General features: G+C 32.6%; 1 protein-coding gene across 1 annotated transcript in view; it reads left to right on the top strand.

Annotated features, from left to right (window-relative positions):
- Window positions 1–782: 782 nt before the first annotated feature.
- Window positions 783–22,864, top strand: part of LOC114332839 (protein FAM151B) — a 36,513-nt gene continuing 14,431 nt past the window's right edge. Inside the window, exons 1-4 of the mRNA XM_028282617.2 lie at window positions 783–953; window positions 13,188–13,329; window positions 21,836–22,083; window positions 22,574–22,792. Coding sequence (XP_028138418.2) covers window positions 891–953; window positions 13,188–13,329; window positions 21,836–22,083; window positions 22,574–22,792 — 672 coding nt within the window. The 5' untranslated portion in view covers window positions 783–890. The remainder of the gene's footprint in view (window positions 954–13,187; window positions 13,330–21,835; window positions 22,084–22,573; window positions 22,793–22,864) is intronic.

Genomic DNA, 22,864 nt, shown 5'->3' with positions numbered 1-22,864 from the left:
ACCCATAATGATTATATATTCATAATTTGGGATCTCGTTTATTACAATCTGAAAATGTTCATAGAATTTTCCAGTTAAACAAACTAACCTGTATCCTGGGAGCAATTTCTCGATCCAGTGTCACATTTTCCGTTATGTAGGAGCCAAGATATCTAACTTCTCCTACTCCTTCTAGTTTTTATCCAAGCAATTCTATGTCCCCAACCGTTCCTGCTTCTCCCAACGTCGCATACTCCGTTTTCGGCCTGCTAAGTTAAGTTCTCTCTCTTCAATAGACCTCCAACATTTCTTTGCCCTCCTCTAAGAGGAGAGATCAGCAAAGAGCATTGACCTTTAAGCCCCTTTCTCTTATCTTCTCTGTCAGTACATCCATAACAAGGATATACAGGTAGGTTTTCAGTGAAGAACTTTGATGCAAACTGGAAAACTTTCAGTCAATGCAAAACAAGTTCTTACTTTGATGTACGCTCCGTCAAACAAATCCTTTACGAGCCTTCTCATGCCTTCATATTCATCTCCCTCTTCCTCTCAGACTAATTGGTCTATCAAGAAGATCTCAAATCTATAGCCTAAACATTCTCCTCGAAAATAAATTCTCCGATATTTCTTTTGATCTTTTTTTATTTTTATATTTGCATTGGCTGAAGAAAAAAATGCCAGTTATATGCAATTAAGTAAAACAATTCCCAATTATGTTCCCCTCAAACGCTGTGGTTGAATTAAACGAAACGTTCAGCAATAAACAATTACGGAGCCCTACTTCAGATCTCGATAATAATGTATATTAAATAAATTATATCGTTAACACACTATCAAGACAAGAACAAAACAAAGTTATTTCGTAGTTTATCCTTGAGATTAGAGTGAGTGAGACAATATATTTAGTAGGAATGAAACAAAATTTCCGATTTGGGGAAAGCCGGCTCTGTAGTGCTCTGTGTGTGTTACAAACGGTAAGCATTAAAATTTGTCTTTTAGATTTTTCTTATTTCTACAAAATCTGCAATTTATTTTGATCATAAAATTAACTTATGAAGACCATCACTTAATAATTTTAATTTAATTTCTCTCTTTATAAACCAAATTGTATTAGGTAATATAATTTTTATCCATACTCAAACCAAACATCATTTTGGTATGAGGAGAGTATTGACAGTTTTTCTGTCAACTATATAGGCAACCAACCTAACAATCCAGGGCGGTGTTTCACCCTTTGCGTCATGTTAAAAAAACTGATGACAATTTCAAAGACGTTAGACCAGGGCGCATCTGTAAAAATATTAGTAGGTACATTTAGAAGTTGAGAGGTGACTCATATTTTTTTGCAGAAATTGCTTGAAAATAACTCATTAATATTTGAGTTATCCTCCCCCTCAAAAAGGTCCAGAACAGTGTTTAAATAATTAAAATGTCAAAAAATGAAGGAAAAATTCGATTTTTTTCTTGGTTTTTTTGATTATAACTTTAAAGTTATTCATTTTCGAGAAAAGTTGTACTGACATAAAAGTTGCGTAATTCAATTTACTACAATATAGAATTAGTTAAAAATTTAAAAAATAGTCACCCTAGTTGCAAAATAGCAATAATTGCGAAAAAACCATACAAAAACAAGTATTCGCATTTTACGTTTTTCAACCATTTATGCTACACTTAGGACCTTCATATTTCACCCAGAAAAACTTTATGATATATGATAAAACAATACTGTAAATTTCATTAAGAGCGGTTTAATAGATTTTGCAATCCAGCTTTCGCAAAAAAATTCATTTTTGCAAAATGTTGCAGCACTGAAAATTACCAGAGAACGGAAGTTCTCGCCAGTGGCGCACACCAACACCCCCCTACACGCGACACTATATATAAAAGAAATTTTAGATTTTCTAAATCTGACTGATTTGAAATATGGAGGCTCTAAGATCCCATCTTAAAGTTCAGGAAAAGACTCATCCATTCATATGTCAACTATCCATTTTGGTCCAAGGGTGTGGATTTTACGGCCCTTTCTATTTATTTATATAGTTTTTCGTTCTCGTCCCCAAAACTCCCAAAAACCTTAAAAATTTAAGTCCGACCTTTGCGGCTTCTAATAGTACTGATCATTACCTTTCCAACGCATGTCTAATTTTAAAAATCAGTTATACCATTCAAAAGTTACCGAGCTCAGAAATATGACTCAATTTTTATTTAAAAAAGGGAAAATGTTTGTGGATATGTATGTGTGTTTGAACGTTAAACCGATTTGAATTTTTTTTTCTGTGTTTGAAGAGGGGGTCAGGGCCGATTCAGAACCGGTGTAGTTTGTGACTTTTGACCACCCATAAGCCAGCTAGAGGACTTGGTAGGTACAAAACGGCATATTTTTTGGGGGTATATATCTTCGGAAAAAGAAGAGACAGGAGAACCGCATATGCAAAAAATCAATAGTGTTGAGTTAAGCTTTCAAATGATGTTTAAGCCGTCAGGATCAGACATACATACGGCTCAGTATAGCCGAAAAACTGAAAAACTATACTTTGAAAATTTTGGTTTTTCGACAATTACGCAAAATTTCAACCTACGAATTGCGCCAATAACTGAGCGTTTATAGAAGGACTCTAGACAAATCTAACGGTGTATACGTCATATCCGGGAAAATTCTAATTTTTAAGTTATAGGCTTTATAAGTATGATCAAATTAGTTTCCTACGGGAAAAACGGTTTCTCAAGCTCAATAATTCCTGTAATAGCTTCAGTTATCATACTTGACCTTAAATCCATCAGATACTGTTTTTTAAATACGTTTCAAACTCATGTTTACTGATCAAAATCGGTTAAGCCTTTTAGAAGTTATTAAGCTACAAAAGTATAATCCAATTAACGATTATTCCCGAAATGGTTTATGTAGTTGTAGTGATTACGACGCTAAATCTCATCTGGCAACGGTCAATCCGACTTCATTTACCGGTCATCTCAATATTTTTTTTCAATCTATTTCGAATAGAAAAAAATCTAGTGTACATTCGATGGACACTAGATCATTTGGGAGATAATGCAACAAAGGTGACCATTTATAAAGCTTAACGAGTAATAGAGGAACATTGCATTCAACTTCATACATTTAATTTATAAATAACTTTGAAAAACTCCTGATACAAGAATAAAAAACCGCTAAACGCCTTAAAAATGAGTGGCGCATACAATATTCCAGCTACAAAATATCTGATATGAATATTACGTGGAGCGAAAATGTATTTTCATTTTGATGTAAAACAAAATTCTAGTTTTATTTTAAAATATTTTTCCATAATATTTGCTACTTTGAAGTAAACGCGCCACAAAAGAGTTTCAAAATTCAAACTGTATCAAAGTTACTCTTTTGTGACGCGTTTACTTCAAATTTAGCAAATATTATGGAAAAATCGTTTAAAATAAAACTAGAATTTTGTTTTGCATCAAAATGAAAATACATTTTCGCGCCACGTAATATTCATATCAGATCTTTTGTAGCTGGAATATTGTATGCGCCACTCATTTTTAAGGCGTTTAGCGGTTTTTTATTCTTGTAAAGCAGACAGTAAGTTCATTTTTTTACATATAAAAAAATACTGTACCTTTCATTTGCAATTTGCGCATTGATGCACAAAATTAAATAAGTCCACCACTAAAGCCCTATTGGAACAAAAATTTCCCCATCTAAGATTCTTTTGTACGGTATGTGACTCGCCTAGCTTAAGATATTTAAACGAAAAAATAACCAACTTATCAAAAAATCAAATACCACTAGAGAACTTTGAAGCTTTAACTCAAGTTACTAAGAAACTTACTGATAATTTGCCTGTTTTCATTGAGACTTACGATTTGTTGACCAAAAATGACGACAAACTGGACTATCTTACGAAAAAAATTGATGAGATCCATAAACTAAATAACCTGCTGAATCCTGAAAAGGTTTTAAAATCTGTTAGGCAGATGGAACTTGATATTTTTAATATATCGTCAGTTTTTTTCGGGGGTTTAGATGAGACTATTAAGGTTCAAATCCAAGAATCAAATTCAACTGATATTAAGTTGGGATTAGATAGGCTCTCTTCAAACATCAATGAAATATCGAATCAAATGAGCAATCTTACCAAAAGTCTATCTACCATACCAACGAAAAAAGAGGTATTGAAGAAAAATACATGTTATGCCACCTCAAGTACCCAGACTGAAGAGCCTCAACATTTCGAAGCAAATGCAGAGCAAAAGTCAAAAATTACAGAAGATAAGTGTCACTTTGTGGTTATTAGTAACTTGAGCCCAATATACACCCCTATACAAGTGGTTCACTATATTAAAGAGAAGCTAGGTATCAAGGAATATATAAGATGTTATGCCCTCCTTAAAGATGCCGACACAACAACTGGTTCTTCATTCAAAATAGGTATAAAATCTAGAACATCTATTAACCTATTATTTAATAAGGGCATTTGGCCACCTGGTGTAAACATTAAATGGTCTATCGAATCTTCATATTCCGAACCAACGCTTTCATCTGAGTCACATAAGAATCCGAAGAATATCAGAAGTCCTATTAGCCTGGAAAATTCAAATAGCAGTTTATGCAACAACAAAGATGAAGTTCAGAGCACAAACATACAAACAGACAAACAGGCCATCGAAATTTGCAAAACTAAGAATCCGTTCCATACCCATATTAATTTCATTAAGAAAGATACTATAGAACCATCGACTAATCTCGATCCATTAACCCCACCAAGAGTTAGATTAACCAATAACTCTAATAGTCGATATCTTTTAGCCAGATTAAGGGAACCGGATATCTTAAAGGCCATTAAACTTCATCTTGCTTATTTACACGACCAACCTGCATCAGTATTTTATGATGGGTATACCAACACAAGGGTTAAATTGTTTCTGGCTTCCGAAGGACTTCCTACAAAGAGTGAAGATCTACGAAAAATTCTTCTAGATTTTAATGATGCTTATGGAATTGGTGCAGATGAGGTAGACGCTGACCTTGCTGCCTTTAGGTCTTTTCTAACTTCGGAAAGAATTATTCACCTGCAAAAATCAAGGGAATACCACCGAAACTACTATTCCGCTGCCTCTCCAAGACGAAATTTTTAAACATCACGACGTGTTCTGAGGGACTAGAATCCTCAAATTATTTTAGCGATAACAACTTTAGCATGGTTCTGATTAATATTCGTTCTATAAGATATAAAACTGATGAATTATTTCTGTTTCTAGAGGAATTAGGGTTTCCAACGATAGTTGCGGTTACTGAGCACTGGCTTGAAGTCAACGAGCCTTTTTTTGTAGAAAAATATTCCACTATTGCTAGGTATGACCGTCCAAGTTCAGCTCATGGAGGCACCCTAATTCTTTCTACAAATAATGATTTTTCTCTGGTAACAAAATATGACTTTCTATTAAGTGAAGCATTCTTTGAGTTTTCCTTAGTTTACAGTAAGAACCTTAATCTTTATATTATTTGCATTTATAGATCACCTGACTCTTCCGTGGAACTATTTTTTCAGAACCTGCTTAATTTGTTAGATGACCTGCCCCATAAAAGCAGAAAAATTTTATGCGGGGACTTCAAAATTAATTATGCTGCTGCTTGTGCTACACAAATATCCCTGGTCAACATATTTGAATCATATGGTCTATCAATGCACATTGATTCTCCTACAAGGAATACAAAAACTTCATCTACCATAATTGATTATATTGTCTCAGATTTCTCACCCCTTGATGTCTGCGCTACAACTGTTAATGCGGGACTATCTGATCATGAAGCGGTTTATACGAAGTTTAACATCTTTAGCAAGTCCTCCTCGAAAACTCGACGTTTAGGCAGGATTTTTTCCGGTCGGAACTTTCGTAAATTCCAAAATTTATGCTTAACCTCTGAGTGGCACTTTCCTTCCATGGACGTCGATTATAATTTCAGTGATTTTTTGAATAAGCTGGTCTGTATCTTCAATAAAGCATTTCCTTTAATCACAATTAAGCAAAAACATCGCAAACCCTGGACTACCAGAGGTGTCCGCATATCAGCCAAAAACATGCGTTCACTACTGTATATCAAGAAATTTACTACCAACGTCTCTGTTACTGAATATATCACCAAGTACAGGGCAATCTATTTAAAACTTATAAAATCGGCTAAAAAATTGTATTATCAAAATCGTCTCAGAAGCTCCAAAAGTGTTGCAAAAGAAACTTGGTCCATAATAAACGATCTTCGAAATAAAACTCACACAGCTCAAACATTTTCCCTTCCAGACCCAGAAAATCTAAATGAATATTTTGTTAATGTGAGTAAAAATATAACATCAACTATTGTGTCACAACAAGATCCCATTTCCTATCTCCCTAATTCAGGAAAGGTTTCGAATTCATTATTTATAAGACCGGTTGGTAAATCTGAACTGATCCAAACAATCAATAGTATCAAAAGCAAATCTTCCTGTAGTACCGATGGACTATCCATAAAAATTTTCTCAAATCTCCCAGACAATGTGTTGGGAGTCCTCATCTCTCTAATAAATGATTCTTTTGAGAAAGGTAAATTTCCAGAGTGCTTAAAGACGGCCATCATTATTCCTCTTCATAAGGGTGGTGAAAAATCTATTGCCTGCAATTATAGATCTATTGCATTACTACCGGTACTCTCCAAAATTATTGAAAGACTCCTAAAAGCCCGACTTATGTCCTTTCTCGTTGATAACAAGATTTTATCACAAAATCAGTTTGGATTTTTAAATAATAAATGTACCACCGATGCCATGTTTTCTGTACTACATGAGGTTTATCAAGCATTAAACAATAATCTTCACACTGCCACTGTTTTTTGTGATTATGCCAAAACTTTTGATTGTGTAAATCACGACATTTTGATAAAAAAACTAGATTTCTATGGAATTCGAGGTATTTCTTTGAACTGGTTTCAATCTTACTTGGAAAATAGGAAACAACTGGTTAGAGCAAATGATACAGACTCTAGTCTCAAAAATGTTGTATGTGGGGTACCGCAAGGTTCAGTATTGGGTCCTCTACTTTTCCTTATCTTTATTAATGACATCACTAGTTTAAAAATCGATGGAAAAGTTTTTCTTTTTGCTGACGATACCAGTATCACTTGGAGCAACTCAAATATCGCAACTCTTCATGCTACTATAACTTCTGATCTACTCACAATAAAATCCTGGTCAGATTCTAATTTACTCTCTTTTAACGTAGATAAAACAGTAGCATTACCCTATAAAGGAACGCTTCAACCCTTACCCTTCATAACAGCCAGATCAGTATCGTTGATTCTGTAAAGTTTCTTGGTATTTTTTTAGATAGCAACCTTAAATGGTCCCTTCATATCGATGTGTTAAGCAAGAAACTCTCCTCAGCTTGCTTTGCAATAAGATCTGTCTCTAAGGAAATGGATTTAGCCTCCTCCAAAATAACATACTTTTCATTGTTCGAGTCCCATCTTCGATATGGTCTGCCTTTTTGGGGTTTTGGTACAGCTGCCCAATCCGATGTTATTTTTAAATTGCAAAAAAGAGCAATCAGATATCTGTTTGGCCTCAGAAGAACAACACATTGCAGAAGCTACTTCAAAGATCACAGAATTCTAACATTACCTTCTTTATATATTTTAGAAACTGTTTGCTTAATTCGTAAACATCTACATGTTTTTCCAGAAAGACCTAGACATGACTATTCCACCAGAAATTCTACTTTTGACATCTATTTACCGATCCCGTCCAGTGAGTTAGTAAAGAAATCTATATTATATTCTGCATAAAAACTATACAACCATCTCCCTCTACAACTTAAATCTGAAACATCTTTCCCCAAGTTCCGTAAAATGACTAAAGCCTATTTATCTGAAAGACCATATTATTCAATAGCAGAGTTTCTTAACCAATAACTAAGAAATTACAGTATTGTTATGTATAAGTAGAATCTTAATCTATATTTGAGTGTCATATGCAGCAGCATAACTTATTAAATTACTTATTAAATTTCTTAAGGTAGATTACGCAATTTGCAATTTTTTTTTAATTTTGCAATAGATTGTTACTGATGTTTATTTGATTTTATTATGTTTTATTTATATTGACGATTTGTATAATTTTAGTAAATTGTATTTGTTATTGTTTTTATTTATGATTCTTGTAAGCTTTGTCTATAAAATTGTTAAATTTTTCATGACAATAAAGCATATTTCTATTCTATTCTAATTTGCATAATTAAAATCGGTTAACTATCACGGCGTCAGGAATTTTTTAAATAAACATTAATTGTTGGTGCTACGCGCAGGACAACGGATACGTTCGGTCTGATTGGGCATTCCAATGACCTTTGATAATGATTGATAAATTTTAATTTTTAGTACATTTCGAAATAAATAAATAAATTTGTTTATTGCAAAATAAAAACACATACTCTGTCCTTTGAATTAACACATTTTTAGCAAAAACTTTCTTTGTTCATATATTTTAAGTTAGAAAATCAAAGTGTATTATTTTAAAACATATGCAATTGTTAAAACAATTTTTCACAGACAATAATCAAATTAAAATAAAAGTGTATACCATTTTTATTCAGTTGCAATGCGAAGCCAAAAATGTCTTAATCTTTACTTAGATTAGAGAGCGCAACCAGCACTCTTATCGACGATTTCACCTCTTGTTAGAGGCTCTTCAGAGAATGCATAGGTTGCTTTCTCTAATCCAGTAAATTTTTCGACAAATATTAGTCCCACACTGCAACTGACGTGAATGGATTAGGTGACTAGCGTCATCTGGCAATTGAAAGATAAAGTTTTTCAATCCTAATAGCAACATTAATAATATTGAAAAATAATAAAAATATTACTAAAAGATTTTTAAATTGAAAACTTGAAAAATGTACCAATAAGTTTTTAATTTAAAAATCTTTTAGTAATATTTTTAATATTATTTTTCAATATTATTAATGTTGCTATTAGGATTGAAAAACTTTATCTTTATCTCTTAATAATTAAATTAGTTTGATTTTTGTGGAATTAAAATATAAACATACAACAAAATATAGAGTAAGAAAATAATATATTAGATAAAGATTGGAAGAAATTTTGGTGGAAATCACCTTGTGTGAATCGAACACCGCTGTCCTGCGCATAGCACCAAAAATTAATGTTTATTTAAAAAAATTCCTGACCCCGTGGTAGTTAACCGATTTTAATTTTGCAAATTGCAAATGAAAGGTACAGTATTCTTCTATTTGTAAAAAAAATTTTAATTTGCTATCTGCTTTATTTTCAGTCCTGCAATATTTTGAAAAATTGAATTTTTTTGCGAAAGCTGGATTGTTAAATTTATTTTGCAAAATCTATTGAACCGATCTTTACTAAATTTAAAGTATTGTTTTATCATATCATAAAGTTTTTCTGGGTGAAATACTGGGTGAGTTAGGACCTTTTCCTAAGTGTAGCAGAAATGGCTGAAAAACGTAAAATGCGAATACTTGTTTTTTTTTGTTTTTTTCGCAATTATTGCTATTTTGCAACAAGGGTAACAATTTAAAAAACTTTTAACCAATCTTATATTATAGGAAATTTAATTACGCAACTTTTATTTTAGTGCAACTTTTCTCGGAAGTGAATACTTTTAAAGCTATAATCAAAAAACTAAGAACAAATCGAATTTTTCCTTCAGTTTTTGACATTTTGATTATTTAAACAATGTTCCGGACTTTTTTGAGTGGGAGAATAACTCAATTATTATTATATGGGATAATTCCAAGCAATTTCTGCAAAAAAATTAAAGTCACCTTTCGACGTCCATCTCAGAACAGATCCGCCCTGGACTACGTATTCCTTACCATTTTATAATATATAATCTGTCTTGTCGCCTTTTTTATGGATCGGTGTAATAAAAGAATAAACAGAATAAATTTGAACAAAAAGAAAAAAGAGTTAACATCGATTAACAAGATAACAACTTACCACACCATGCTTAACACGGATGGCAAACTGCTAGAATCGACCGAAGATAAACTGAAAGAATGGGAAAGCTACATACCAAAAATATTTTTAACGGCATACTAGAAGAACCAAGAAAATTGGACAACTACGAAGGACCAGCAATTCTGAAAACTGAAATAATTATAAATGCCATTATTATAAATACCAAGAGTGGTTAGAATAAATATTCATCCCACTACTAAAAAAGTCAAACCCACAACACTGCAACTAGATCCGTCTGAAAAGCTCTATGTCACCCCCGCTATTTAATCTTTACTCTGAGTTTCTATTTAAAGAGGCACTGGAAGATTCAAAGGATGAAGTCAAGATGAATGGCGTAAATATCAACAGCATCAGATACGCCGATGATACGGTTTTCATTGCGGATTCCAACTTGTTTCTACAACGACTCATTGACAGGACCAACTCGGGCTGTGATCAGTTTCGTATGAAAATAGATATTAAGAAAACCAAAGTGATGTGAATCCGAAAAAACCTGGGATGAGGGATCGATAGAAGCTTAAATACTGATCTAGAAATAAAATCGAGAATAGAACGCATCAGAATATCTTTCGAAAAAATCAAAAGACTACTACGTGATTCTCGAATAAAACTCAAAATTCGACTACGTTTATCAAAATGCTACGTCTGGTCAACTCTTCTCTGTGTAGTTGAGACGTGGACCCTTAAAACATCGGCCGTAAATAAATTGGAGGCCTTTGATTTGAAACGTGGATCTTTGAAATGTGGATCTACCGAAAAAGTGCTGCATAGAATTTCAAATAACTTAAACGTTTCAACACAGTAAAAGTGAAAGTTAGAAAAATATCATACCTAGGTCTCATACTGAAAAATAATAATTAACAATCTGCTCAACTAATAGTGAAAGGAAAGATCGAGGGAAAGCGAGGGCTACCAAGGAAAATATTATCGTGGCTAACAAACATCCAACAATGGACAGAGTTAAATTTTGAACAGCTAATAAGAACAGCTAAAGAGAGACAAGAGTTTGGAAGTGTATTAGCCAACCTCCATTGAGGAGAGGGCACTTTATAAAGAAGAATCTTTATAAAAGTCCCTATCCTTATCCTTATTAAGTCCTAATCATCCTTGTTTCCAGCTTTCAGGTATATCTCCGTGTAGGTATCTATTAAAAAGTTTTGTCAGCATATTAACAAGGGTTGGTGTTGCATTTTTCAAAATTTTACCAAGGATTTTTGCTGGTCCATAGGTTCTTTTATTTTTCATAGTTTTCATAAGTTTGGCAGTTAAATACAGGGTGAGTCATGAGGAACTGTACATACTCCTACCTCGTATAGAGGCTCCTATGGCGAATAACAAATGACCATTAAAAAGTGTCTGCTCCCATTGTTTAATAATATACAGGGTGAGTTTCGCATTTTGACAGAAATTTGTATTCGTCATAATTTTTGAACGGTCCGATCTATGTGTCTCTTATTTTGGTCAATCGTTACATTATTACCACCTAATCAACTGATTTATTCAAACTAGAAAAAAATCAGGTCCGGCTTTAAAAAATTAGTTCGTTTGCTTCTTAGAAAAAATTTCACCCTGTATACTCTTTTGGAAATCTTTAATATGAATTTTACAAATTAGACAAATAGGCAATTAAAATTGCATATTTATTTTTTTCCCCACACGATTACTTATTTTTTTATAAAAAAATCAAATTTGAGTATGAATTAAAAGTTTGGTAAAGTGAACCATAGATTTAAAAAAATTAACTTTTATTACAAACTTTAATTTTTTTAAACAAATATTTAATTTATGTTACCACCAAATCAACTGATTTATTCAAACTAGAAAAGAATCAGGTCCGGCTTTAAAAAATTTGTTCATTTGGGTCTTAGAGAAAATTTCACCCTGTATACGCTTTTTGAAAACTCTAATATGAATTTTACAAATTAGACAAATAGGCAATTAAAATGGCATATTTATTTTTTTCCCCACACGATTACTTAATTTTTTATAAAAAAAATCAATTTTGACTATGAGTAATTAAAAGTTTGGTAAAGTGAACCATAGATTTAAAAAACTTAACCTTTATTACAAAAATTATTTTTTTTTTGAACAAATATTTAATTTATGTTACCACCCAATCAACTGATTTATTAAAACTAGAAAAAAATCAGGCCCGGATTTATCAAATTAGTTCGTTTTGGTCTTAGACAAAATTTCACCCTGTATACGCTTTTTGAAAACTCTAATATGAATTTTACCAATTAGACAAATAGGCAATTAAAATGGCATATTTATTTTTTTTTCCCCCACACGATTACTTAATTTTTTATTAAAAAATCAAGTTTGTCAAAATGGAAATTTAACCTAAAAATAAAAAAAATTAAATCGCGGTTTAACTCGCTACAGCTCTGTTCCATTTTAATATTTTTTTTCTGAAATTTTTACAGCACATATCTCTTACCATTGTGAAGACTATGAAAATTGTTGTAGACTTTCAGTCTTCTTCTCGTAAAAGTTATGAATTTTAAAAAATAAAATGTGCAGATTCGTGAATGGCATAGTTAAATCGCAAAAATTAAGTGAAAAAATTTAAAATTTATCTATTTGATCACGTCTATGTTAAACTATAGAGTCCAAAGAGAAGTGTTATGGGGAGTTTTAGATCTAGACGTGTTATAGAAAAAAAAATGGTGAAACTTTTAATTTTAAGAAAAACGTTGTTTAATTTTTTTATTTTTATGGTAAAATTGCGATTTTGACAAATTTGATTTTTTAATAAAAAATTTAGTAATCGTGTGGGGAAAAAAATAAACATGCCATTTTAATTGCTTGTTTGTCTAATTTGTAAAATTCATATTAGAGTTTTCAAAAAGCGTATACAGGGTGAAATTTTTCTAAGACCCAAACGAACTAATTTTTTAAAGCCGGACCTGATTTTTTTTAGTTTGAATAAATCAGTTGATTAGGTGATAATAATGTGACGATTGACCAAAATAAGAGACACATCGATCTGACCGTTCAAAAATTATGACGAATAGAAATTTCTGTCAAAATGCGAAACTCGCCCTGTATATTATTAAACAATGGGAGCAAACACTTTTTAATGGTCATTTGTTATTCCCCATAGGGGCCTCTATACGAGGTAGGAGTATGTACAGTTCCTCATGACTCACCCTGTATTCTCTAAATTTACATTAAATTTCTCTAGGTACTCATATCTGTTACGTACGCGATGTCTACCAATACAGATATTAAGACGTTCTTTCCACAAATAAATGGAAATTTTAGTCTTGTAACTTGGGCACATGCAGTTAATGATAAGGAATACCTTAAAAAGGTGCTTAACAATGGTAGGTATGTATAATTATCTTTTTAGGCGTGATTTTGAGTGAAAATTGCGTGAAAGAAAAAAATTATAACATTTATATATTAATAAATACTATAAACATCTACATTATCATTATCATCATCATTCAACCCGGATCTATCCACTGCTGGATATAGGTCTCCCTCAATATTTTCCATGTATTTCTGTTTTGTGCTGTTTGCATGCAATTTTTGCCGATCCGTTTTATGTCATCAAACCATCTTGTTGGCGGACGACCTCCACTTTGATATGCTTCTTGTCTTGGTCTCCAGTATTCGCTGTGTCCATCTGTTATCCCACATTCTAGCTATGTGCCCGTCCAGTTCTACTTAAGGGTCATAATTCTTTCTATGGCAACTGTCACTTCCGTTCTCCATCTTATTTCCTTGTTCGTAATCCGATCCCTACGAGAAATGCCTAACATCGAGCGTTCCATGGCTCTTTCGCTAACAAAAATTGTATTTCTTATTTTCTTGGTTACTGTTAAAGTTTCTGCACCATAATTATGTAAGTACTGACAATACGCACTGATCAAAGACTTTTCTTTTGAGACACATAAGCAGTTCTGACTAAAAGGACATATCTCAGCTTACCGAATGCCACCCAAGTGAGTCCTATGCGGCGGCTTAGTTCGCACGTTTGATTATCTCTTGCTCTGCTTATCTCGTGCAACTTGTACTCATTAAGAGGTGGGTTCTTCAATATGCATGCCATTTACTGAAATATTTTCGCTTAAAACAAGATTTGTCATGATTTGTATTTTTGTGTGGTTGATTTTTACAAACATTATCTCCTTGATTTTATTAACATATTTTGTAAATTTGCATTGAAAATTACTTGTTTGGAGATTATGCATACAGTGCTTTTCAGATAAAACTATCCACCTTAAATAACTTTTGAACCACTGATTTTTAGAAAAAACGCAAAAACACATCAAAGAATATTTGAAGGGGGAGACATTATGCCATATTTAAGCTTGCCGGGAAAGGCACCCTCTCACCCCCCGTAACATCCGTTATTTTTTTAAAATTATTTCCACCTTTTTTTATTTTATATTTGGTTTCTCCGCTTTGTACTGATTTTAAAAATGTATAACTCATAACGCTTAAAGTGATTAGTTGATGATACAAATAAATACAAAAGCAAGAAAACTGGATTGAAAATAGTTATTTTTCTACGGCCGTGCTAAAAGAGCCACTTACCCGCACGCATTTCGTTTCCGAAAGTTGCACTTTCCCGCACGGCGTGCGTGAAAGTAAATTTTCCAGCGTGGCGTGCGGGAAAATAAAATACCTTGTAATATGGCATTATAATATAATATATGCAATAAACTAATATTTAGATATTTTTACTAATTTATTTCAAATTTATCTTGTGTTCATGTTTTAATGAAATAAGCGCAATAATTCGATGAAATAAAATTATTTTGACATCATATTTAAAAGTCAGCTCAGTAGACAATTTTGAATCGTCGTCATGGAAACCAATATGGTCGTCGTGGTAACCCATTATATTGAAAGTTTGGTTTTGACAACCTTGTCAAAGAATTAAATTGTGTATTTTCACTCCTAAATAAACATTGATCTAACTTTATTTTTTGTGGCTTTTTTCCAAACGTACGGCCCTAGAAAAAATATTGTTCCTAACTCATGCGGAAAGTGTCTTCCCCGCACTCGACTGCTTGCCTGAACTCCGGTATTGAAGCAGTCGAGTGCGGGAAGACACTTTCCGCATGAGTTAGAAACAATATTTTGTCTAAGGCCGTACGTTTGGAAAAAAGCCACAAAAAATAATAGAGTTATATCAATTTTTATTTAGAAGTGAAAATACACAAATTAATTCTTTGACAAGGTTGTGAAAACCAAACTTTCAATAATACGACGGTTGGTTTCCATGACGACGATTTAAAACCATTGTAATTGTCTACTGATCTGACTTTTAAATATTATGTCAAAATAATTTTATTTCATCGAATTATGGCGCTAATTTCATTAAAAGATGAACGCAATAAGATAAATTTGAAATAAATTAGTAAAAAATAATATCTAAATATTAGTTTATTGCATGTATTATAATTAGTCCAGAAAGCCACTGCGCATCCGCTAGTTCTAATTCGGATTTTTTGCGCAATCTTACTCAAAAAGGACTCCTTTTAACAAATTTGCATGTTGCCAGGACCAAAAGGTGGTCAAAAATTTTTTAAACGTTTTTTTTTTGTTTCTTTCCTAAAATTATTTTTTTGCATGGAAAAAAGTTTTTTTAGGTTTTTTGGATAATTCCAAACAGAAAAGGTCTTTAGTGACTTTTCTCTAAAAATGATAGTTTTTGACATATAAGCGATTAAAAATTGAAAAATTGCGAAATCGGCCATTTTTAACCCTCAAAAACTATGTGAAAAACTGAAAATTTTAATGTTTTCAAGGTAGGTAGATATTCTTTAAACATCGATTGATGAAATTCCGAACAGTTTTTTGCAATAGAATATTCAAAACTCCTTTGTTTATTAATTGCTAATCAAGCGTGCGCGACACTATTTTCCACCGACAATATGGTGCAAATGAAAGGAATAAATTCGGTATTTCGTAAACCGGCGACTTTAAGGAAAAATCCCGAAACAGTTCGATTTTTATTTTTAAGTTATGATATTGTGGCATATATGGTATACTAGTGACGTCATCCGTCTGGGCGTGATGACGCAATCGATGGTTTTTTTTAATGAGAATAGGGGTCGTGTGGTAGCTCATTTGAAAGGTTCTTCAATTCTCTATTCAGTAATGTAAACATTTACATAAATATTTATACAGGGTGTCCTTCTACTTCTTTTTTTGTCAAATAATTTAATTTAATAAAATAATTTTTTTGGACACCCTGTGTAAATAATTATGTAAATGTTTTTATTACTAAATAGAGAATTGAAGAACCTTTCAAATGAGCTAGCACACGAGCCCTATTCTCGTTTAAAAAAATTATCGATTACGTCCAGATGGATGACGTCACTAGTATACCATATATGCCACAATATTATAACTTAAAAATAAAAATCGACTTGTGTCGGGATTTTTCCTTAAAGGCGCCGGTTTACGAAATAACGAATTTATTCCTTTCATTTGCACCATACTGTCGGTGGAAAATAGTGTCGCGCACGCTTGATTAGCAATTAAAAAACAAAGGAGTTTTGAATATTGTATTGCAAAAAACTCTTCGGGATTTCATCAATCGATGTTTAAAGAATATCTGCCTACCTTGGGAACATTCAAATTTTCAATTTTTCACATAGTTTTTGAGAGTTAAAAACGGCCGATTTCGCAATTTTTCAATTTTTAATCGCTTATATGTCAAAAACTATCATTTTTAGAGAAAAGTCACTAAAAACCTTTTCTGTTTGGAATGATCCAAAAAACCTAAAAAAAAACTTTTTTCCATGCAAAAAAATAATTTTAGGAAAAAAACAAAAAAAAACGTTTAAAAAATTTTTGACCACCTTTTGGTCCTGGCAACATGCAAATTTGTTAAAAGGAGTTCTTTTTGAGTAAGATTGTGCAAAAATTCCGAATTAGAATATTTTTCCTAGCGGATGCGCAGTGGCTTTCTGGACTAAATGCCATATTGCAAGGTATTTTACTTTCCCGTATGCCATGCAGGAAAATTTACTTTCACGCACGCCGTGCGGGAAAGTACAACTTTCGGAAACGAAATGCGTGCGTGAAAGTGGCTCTTTTAGCACGGCCGTAGAAAATATTTATTTTCCTAACTAGTGCGGAAAGTGATACTTTCGCGCACGAGACTGCCGTTGACCCGAACGACGCGATAGCGGAGTTCGGGCATGCAGTCGAGTGCGGGGAAGACACTTTCCGCATGAGTTAAGAACAATATTTTTTCTAGGGCCGTACGTTTGGAAAAAAAGCCACAAAATATATTGAGTTATATCAATTTTTATTTAGAAGTGAAAATACACAAATTAATTCTTTGACAAGGTTGTCAAAACCAAACTTTCAATATAATGGGTTACCACGACGACGATTCAAAACGATTGTAATTGTCTATTGATCTGACTTTTAAACATTATGTCAAAATAATTTTATTTCATCGAATTATCGCGCTAATTTCATTAAAACATGAACACAATAAGATAAATTTGAAATAAATTAGTAAATAATCTCTAGATATTAGTTTATTGCATGTATTATAATATACGCTGTACTTAAACTGCCGTCAAACGGTCGTGACTGTAATGCCGTTAACAGCCATGACGTCATTCTTATGATGCGTTCTTATTTTCTTCGGCTGCCGTTCGCTTGGAGGCTGGCCATCTTAGTATCATTTTCTGATAAAGAATTTATTAATATTAGAAGATTTTCTTATAAACGAAAAAGAAAACAAAGTGAAGTATTAAAACGTATTTTAATTATGGGTAATGAATGATAAATACATAATTAAATTAGTCTTTATTTATTGTAAAACCTGTTGTAAACTAAGAAAAAAAATTAATTATAGAAATTTAATCCTTTCTTTGGAATGGAACCCTGGATTTATTTGGAAATGTTTTGGGGTTCCTTTTCTTTTTCTTTGGTAGTCCTATTGCTGTCAGCCCTTGTCCTTTTGGGCGTCTTCGTTTCTTTACTGCCACTGGCATTTTACTTGGCGACAAAGCTTTCTATGGGCCTCTTAATTTTACTGCTTGCAATAGTACGTGCATCTCGTATCTAAAACGTGGTAAATGTACTTTATCTAAGTTCCGAGATGGCTTTTTTTGCATCGGCAAATGAGGAAAATGTATCGCCAACTTTTAACATCATTGACATACCAATACTTAACCTAACTAAAAGTACCAATATTTAAAAAACGAACGGACGCTCAATAATGACACTTACCTAAGTCATTCAAGTTTTCCAAATTCAAACTTATTATTCCCACAATAATTAACAATCAGGAAGAAATATAACGCTTGTAACTATATGTATACTGAGACGGGCACTACAGGGTGTCCCGAAAAGATTGGTCATAAATTATACCACAGATTCTAGGGTTAAAAATAAATTGATTGAACCTCACTTACCTAAATACAGTAGTGCACACAAAAAAAGTTACAGCCATTTGAAGTTACAAAATCAAAATCGATTTTTTTTTTCATATCATAAACTCTTAAAGATTTTTTATTGAAAATGGGCACATGACATTCTTATGGCAGAAACATCTTAAGAAAAAAACAGCAGTGAAATTTGTACACCCCATAAAAATTTCATGGGGTTTTGTTCCCTTAAACCCTCCCAAACTTTTGTGTACGTTCCAATTAAATTATTATTGTGGTAAACAATAATAAACACAATATTTTTAAAAATGTTTGCCTCTTAGTATTTTTTCGATAAGCCAGTTTTTAGTGAGGTGCGGTTTCTTTTTTAATATGTTTACATAAAAATTTTATGGGGGTTTCGTTCCTTTAAACACCCCAAATTTTTAAGTACGTTCCAATTAAACTGTTATTGCGGTACCATTAGTTAAACATATTGTTTTTAAAACTTTTTTGCCGCTTGGTATTTTTTCGTAAATATGGCTTCTTGTTTAATATGGTTCAAAATATACCTACAAATGTAAATTTTCATATTATTACCAGGTCCCTATAATCGTACTTCATATTACAAAAATATGTGGTGGATTTGAAAAATATTCAAAATATCTAGATAAAAACTAGCTTGTCGAGAAAGTAGTGAGAGGCAAACAAGTTTCAAAAACACTGTGTTTAATCAATGGTACCAGAATAATAATTTAACTGGAACGTACACAAAAATTTGGGGGGTTTAAGGGAACAGAACCCCCATAAAATTTTTATGGGGTGCACAAATTTTACTATAATTTTTTTTAAGATGTTCCTGCCATAATAATGCCACATGTCCATTTTCGATAAAAAATCTCTAATAGTTTTCGATATATTGGAAAAAATTGATTTTCATTTTATAACTTCAAAAGGCTGTAACTTTTTTTGTGTGCATATTTTGTACTAAGGTAAGTTAGGTTCAATCAACCTATTTTTGACCCCAGAATCTGTGGTATAATTTATGACCAATCTTTTCGGAACACCCTATAATAAAATAAGATAAGCGAATCGTCATCTCGTGCATTAACTCACCACGTGTATATGTATATGCTGAATTGCAAGTGAACGCGAACGGCAGCCGAAGAAAATGCCGTCAAACGCATCATACGAATGACGTTATAGCTGTTAGGCTACGGCTCCACGGGCGGGAAATTGACGCTAGCAGTAGCAGTAAAATGAACTTAAGGTTCCGCGGAACGGAATAGGGATAGCGGAACTGTACCGACTACAGGACTTGTGCGTAGTCGGTTCAGTTCGGCTATTCCCATTCCGTTCCGCGGAACCTTAAGTTCATTTTACTGCTACTGCTAGCGTCAATTTCCCGCCCGTGGAGCCGTAGCCTTAACGGCATTATAGTGCAAGACCGTTTGACGGCAGTTTAAGTACAGCGTATAATATATTATAATGCCATATTACAAGGTATTTTACTTTCCGGGAAAATTTACTTTCACGCACGCCGTGAGGGAAAGTGCAACTTTCGGAAACGAAATGCGTGCGTGAAAGTGGCTCTTTTAGTACGGCCATAGAAAAAAATTATTTTTTAACAATTTTATTACATACAAACATTTAGATTGAACATTTCACTACCAAAAATTTTAACAATAATTATTCAAAATAACTTTGGAGATTTTGGATAATTATTGTTAAAATTTTGAATAATTATTGTTAAAATTTTTGGTAGTGAAATGTTCAGAATGTTATAAAATTGTTAAAAAAAGTTATTTATGAAACAGTTCGTGAAGTAGGCTTTTTGCGAACGCACGCGATGTTTAGAGCACGAGCGACAGCGGCGCGAGTGCTATACATCGCGTAAGTTCGCAAAAAGTACTTCACGCACAGTTTCATACAATATTTTATCTACGATAAACAAATAAAAAAACTGTAACTCTTCGTCACTGGAATTCATTTCTATTCTACAATTTTTAGAACTTTGACATTTAAAAATTATAACTTCTTTCAAACCACAAAACTGTCAAAACTTTTGTTGTAATTTATTGCTCCCATGTCATCACCATGACAACGCGAAAGTTAAGGATATTTGATTATATGAAAGTGTGCGGAAAACAGCGCGAAAAAGTAAATCCCATTTACAATACATTGTTACTTCACGCACACTTTAAATCCTTCACGCACTGCTATCTATAATGACAGTTTTCACAAACTAAAAAGTACGTGAAGTAACAATGTATTTTTAATGGGATTTACTTTTTCGCGCTGTTTTTTGGCACACTTTCTTATAATCAAATATCCTTAACTTTCGCGTTGTCATATAGCGATGACATGTGAGCAATAAATTACAACACAAGTTTTGACAGTTTTGTGGTTTGAAAGAAGTTAGAATTTTTAAATGTCAAAGTTCTAAAAATTGTAGAATAGAAATGAATTCAAGTGACGAAGAGTTACAGTTTTTTTATTTGCTTTTCGTAGATAAAATATTGTATGAAACTGTGCGTGACGTAGTTTTTGCAAACTTAAGCGATGTATAGCACTCGGTCCGCTGTCACTCGTGCTCTAAACATCGCGAGCGTTTGCAAAAAGCATACTTCACGAACTGTTTCAAAAATAACTATTATCTACTCTATGTCATATTATGTATAAGTTTTTAGTTTGTGAAAACTGTCATTATAGATAGCAGTGCGTGAAGGATTTAAAGTGTGCGTGAAGTAACAATGTATTTTAAATGGGACTTACTGTTTCGCACTGTTTTTACTTTCGCGTTGTCACGGTGAAAATCCTTAACTTTCGCGTTGTCATGGTGATGACAATATGAGCAATGAATTACAACAAAAGTTTTGACAGTTTTGTGGTTTGAAAGTAGTTAGAATTTTTAAATGTCAAAGTCCTAAAAATTGTAAAATAGAAATGAATTCCAGTGACGAAGAGTTACAGCTTTTTTTATTTGTTTATCGTGGATAAAATATTGTATGAAACTGTGCGTGAAGTACTTTTTGCGAAATTACGCGATTTATAGCACTCGCTCCGTTGTCGCTCGTGCTCTAAAAATCGCGTGCGTTCGCAAAAAGCATACTTCACGAACTGTTTCATAAATAACTATTTTATTCAATTCAGTTTTCTTGCTTTTGTATTTATTTTTCTCATAAACTAATCACTTTAAGCATCAAGTGTTATACATTTTTGAAATCAGTACAAAGAGGAGAATCTAAATATCAAATAAAAAAGGTGGGTGTAATTTAAAAAAATTAAGGGATGATACGGGGGGTGAGAGGGTGCCTTTCCCGGCAAGCTTAAATATGGCATAATGGCTCCCCCTTCAAGTATTATTTGACGTGTTTTTGCGTTTTTTCTAAAAATCAGTGGTTCAAAAGTTATTTAAGGTGGATAGTTTTATCTGAAAAGCGCTGTATATAAATTTTAATAAAAAATCCCTACGTTCCAGATAAAATAATGATGATAGAAGCAGATATCGTTATTGGAAAACTCAGTAACCAAGAAGACAATATTCCAATTATGGCTCATCCACCCAACAAAACATCTGACTTAAGTTTGCAAGATTTTTTAGACCAAATAAGCGACTTCAATGAACAAGCAGGCATTAACAACAGGCAAGGAAAAGGGGTAAAACTGGATTTCAAGGAAACTGTGGCATTTACTAGTAGTATTGAAATTCTTAAAAGACTAAAAAAAGTTAGTAATTACTTATATAAGAGTATATAAAATCATTTAATGTTATGTCTTTATCATTACATTGTCACACACCCAGGTTGATATAAATTCACACACGGAAAGGCCAACGAATGCCTGCTGCCGTTTCCCACTTCAAGTGGTTAGCTTCAAAAGTGCCATCTACTTTCCTGGTCTTAAACGAAAACGATTTGCTAAAGTACACAGCAAGTAGACACAGCAGATACAAGTGTTAAGTGCTAGAGCAGCTTCCTTGTTTGTTATTTTGTTCTCCATTACTGTTACTGTGACATAGCTCAATTGGTTTTCTGTCAAATCCTTCATCTAATAAACTGTCAAAGTTCTTTTTCCATCTCTTGTTGACGTGAACTTGTTATGTTTATTATACGATTTATTTTTACAATAAGAGCTCTTGATATATACCTACATAAATTTAACTATTTTTAGAGACACCATCCATTATGGCATTATCCATAAATTTAACTATTTTTAGAGACACTATCCATTATGGCTCAACGCTGATATTCTAGCTGGCTATTTTGGAACAGCAAACAAAACTGAACCAGTAGATGCTAAAACGTTTTTGGCATATGCAAATAATGTTGAACAAGTAACATTGTCTTTGGGTTGGACCACTTGTAAATGTGTTCCAGATCAAACGTATGGAAATATACAAATTCAAGAAATGATAGACACTATTCATAGTAATAATGTAAGTAGCAAAAGATTTAAATCAAAATTTTAACTTTTCCTCCCATAGTTCTGTTTTTTTTTTGACCGTTTT

This window comes from Diabrotica virgifera, chromosome 9 (genome assembly GCF_917563875.1).
Source record: "Diabrotica virgifera virgifera chromosome 9, PGI_DIABVI_V3a".
Classification (NCBI taxonomy): Eukaryota; Metazoa; Arthropoda; class Insecta; order Coleoptera; family Chrysomelidae; genus Diabrotica; species Diabrotica virgifera.
Note: the sequence above shows the minus strand (reverse complement) of the source record. Positions and strands in the feature narration are given on the sequence as shown.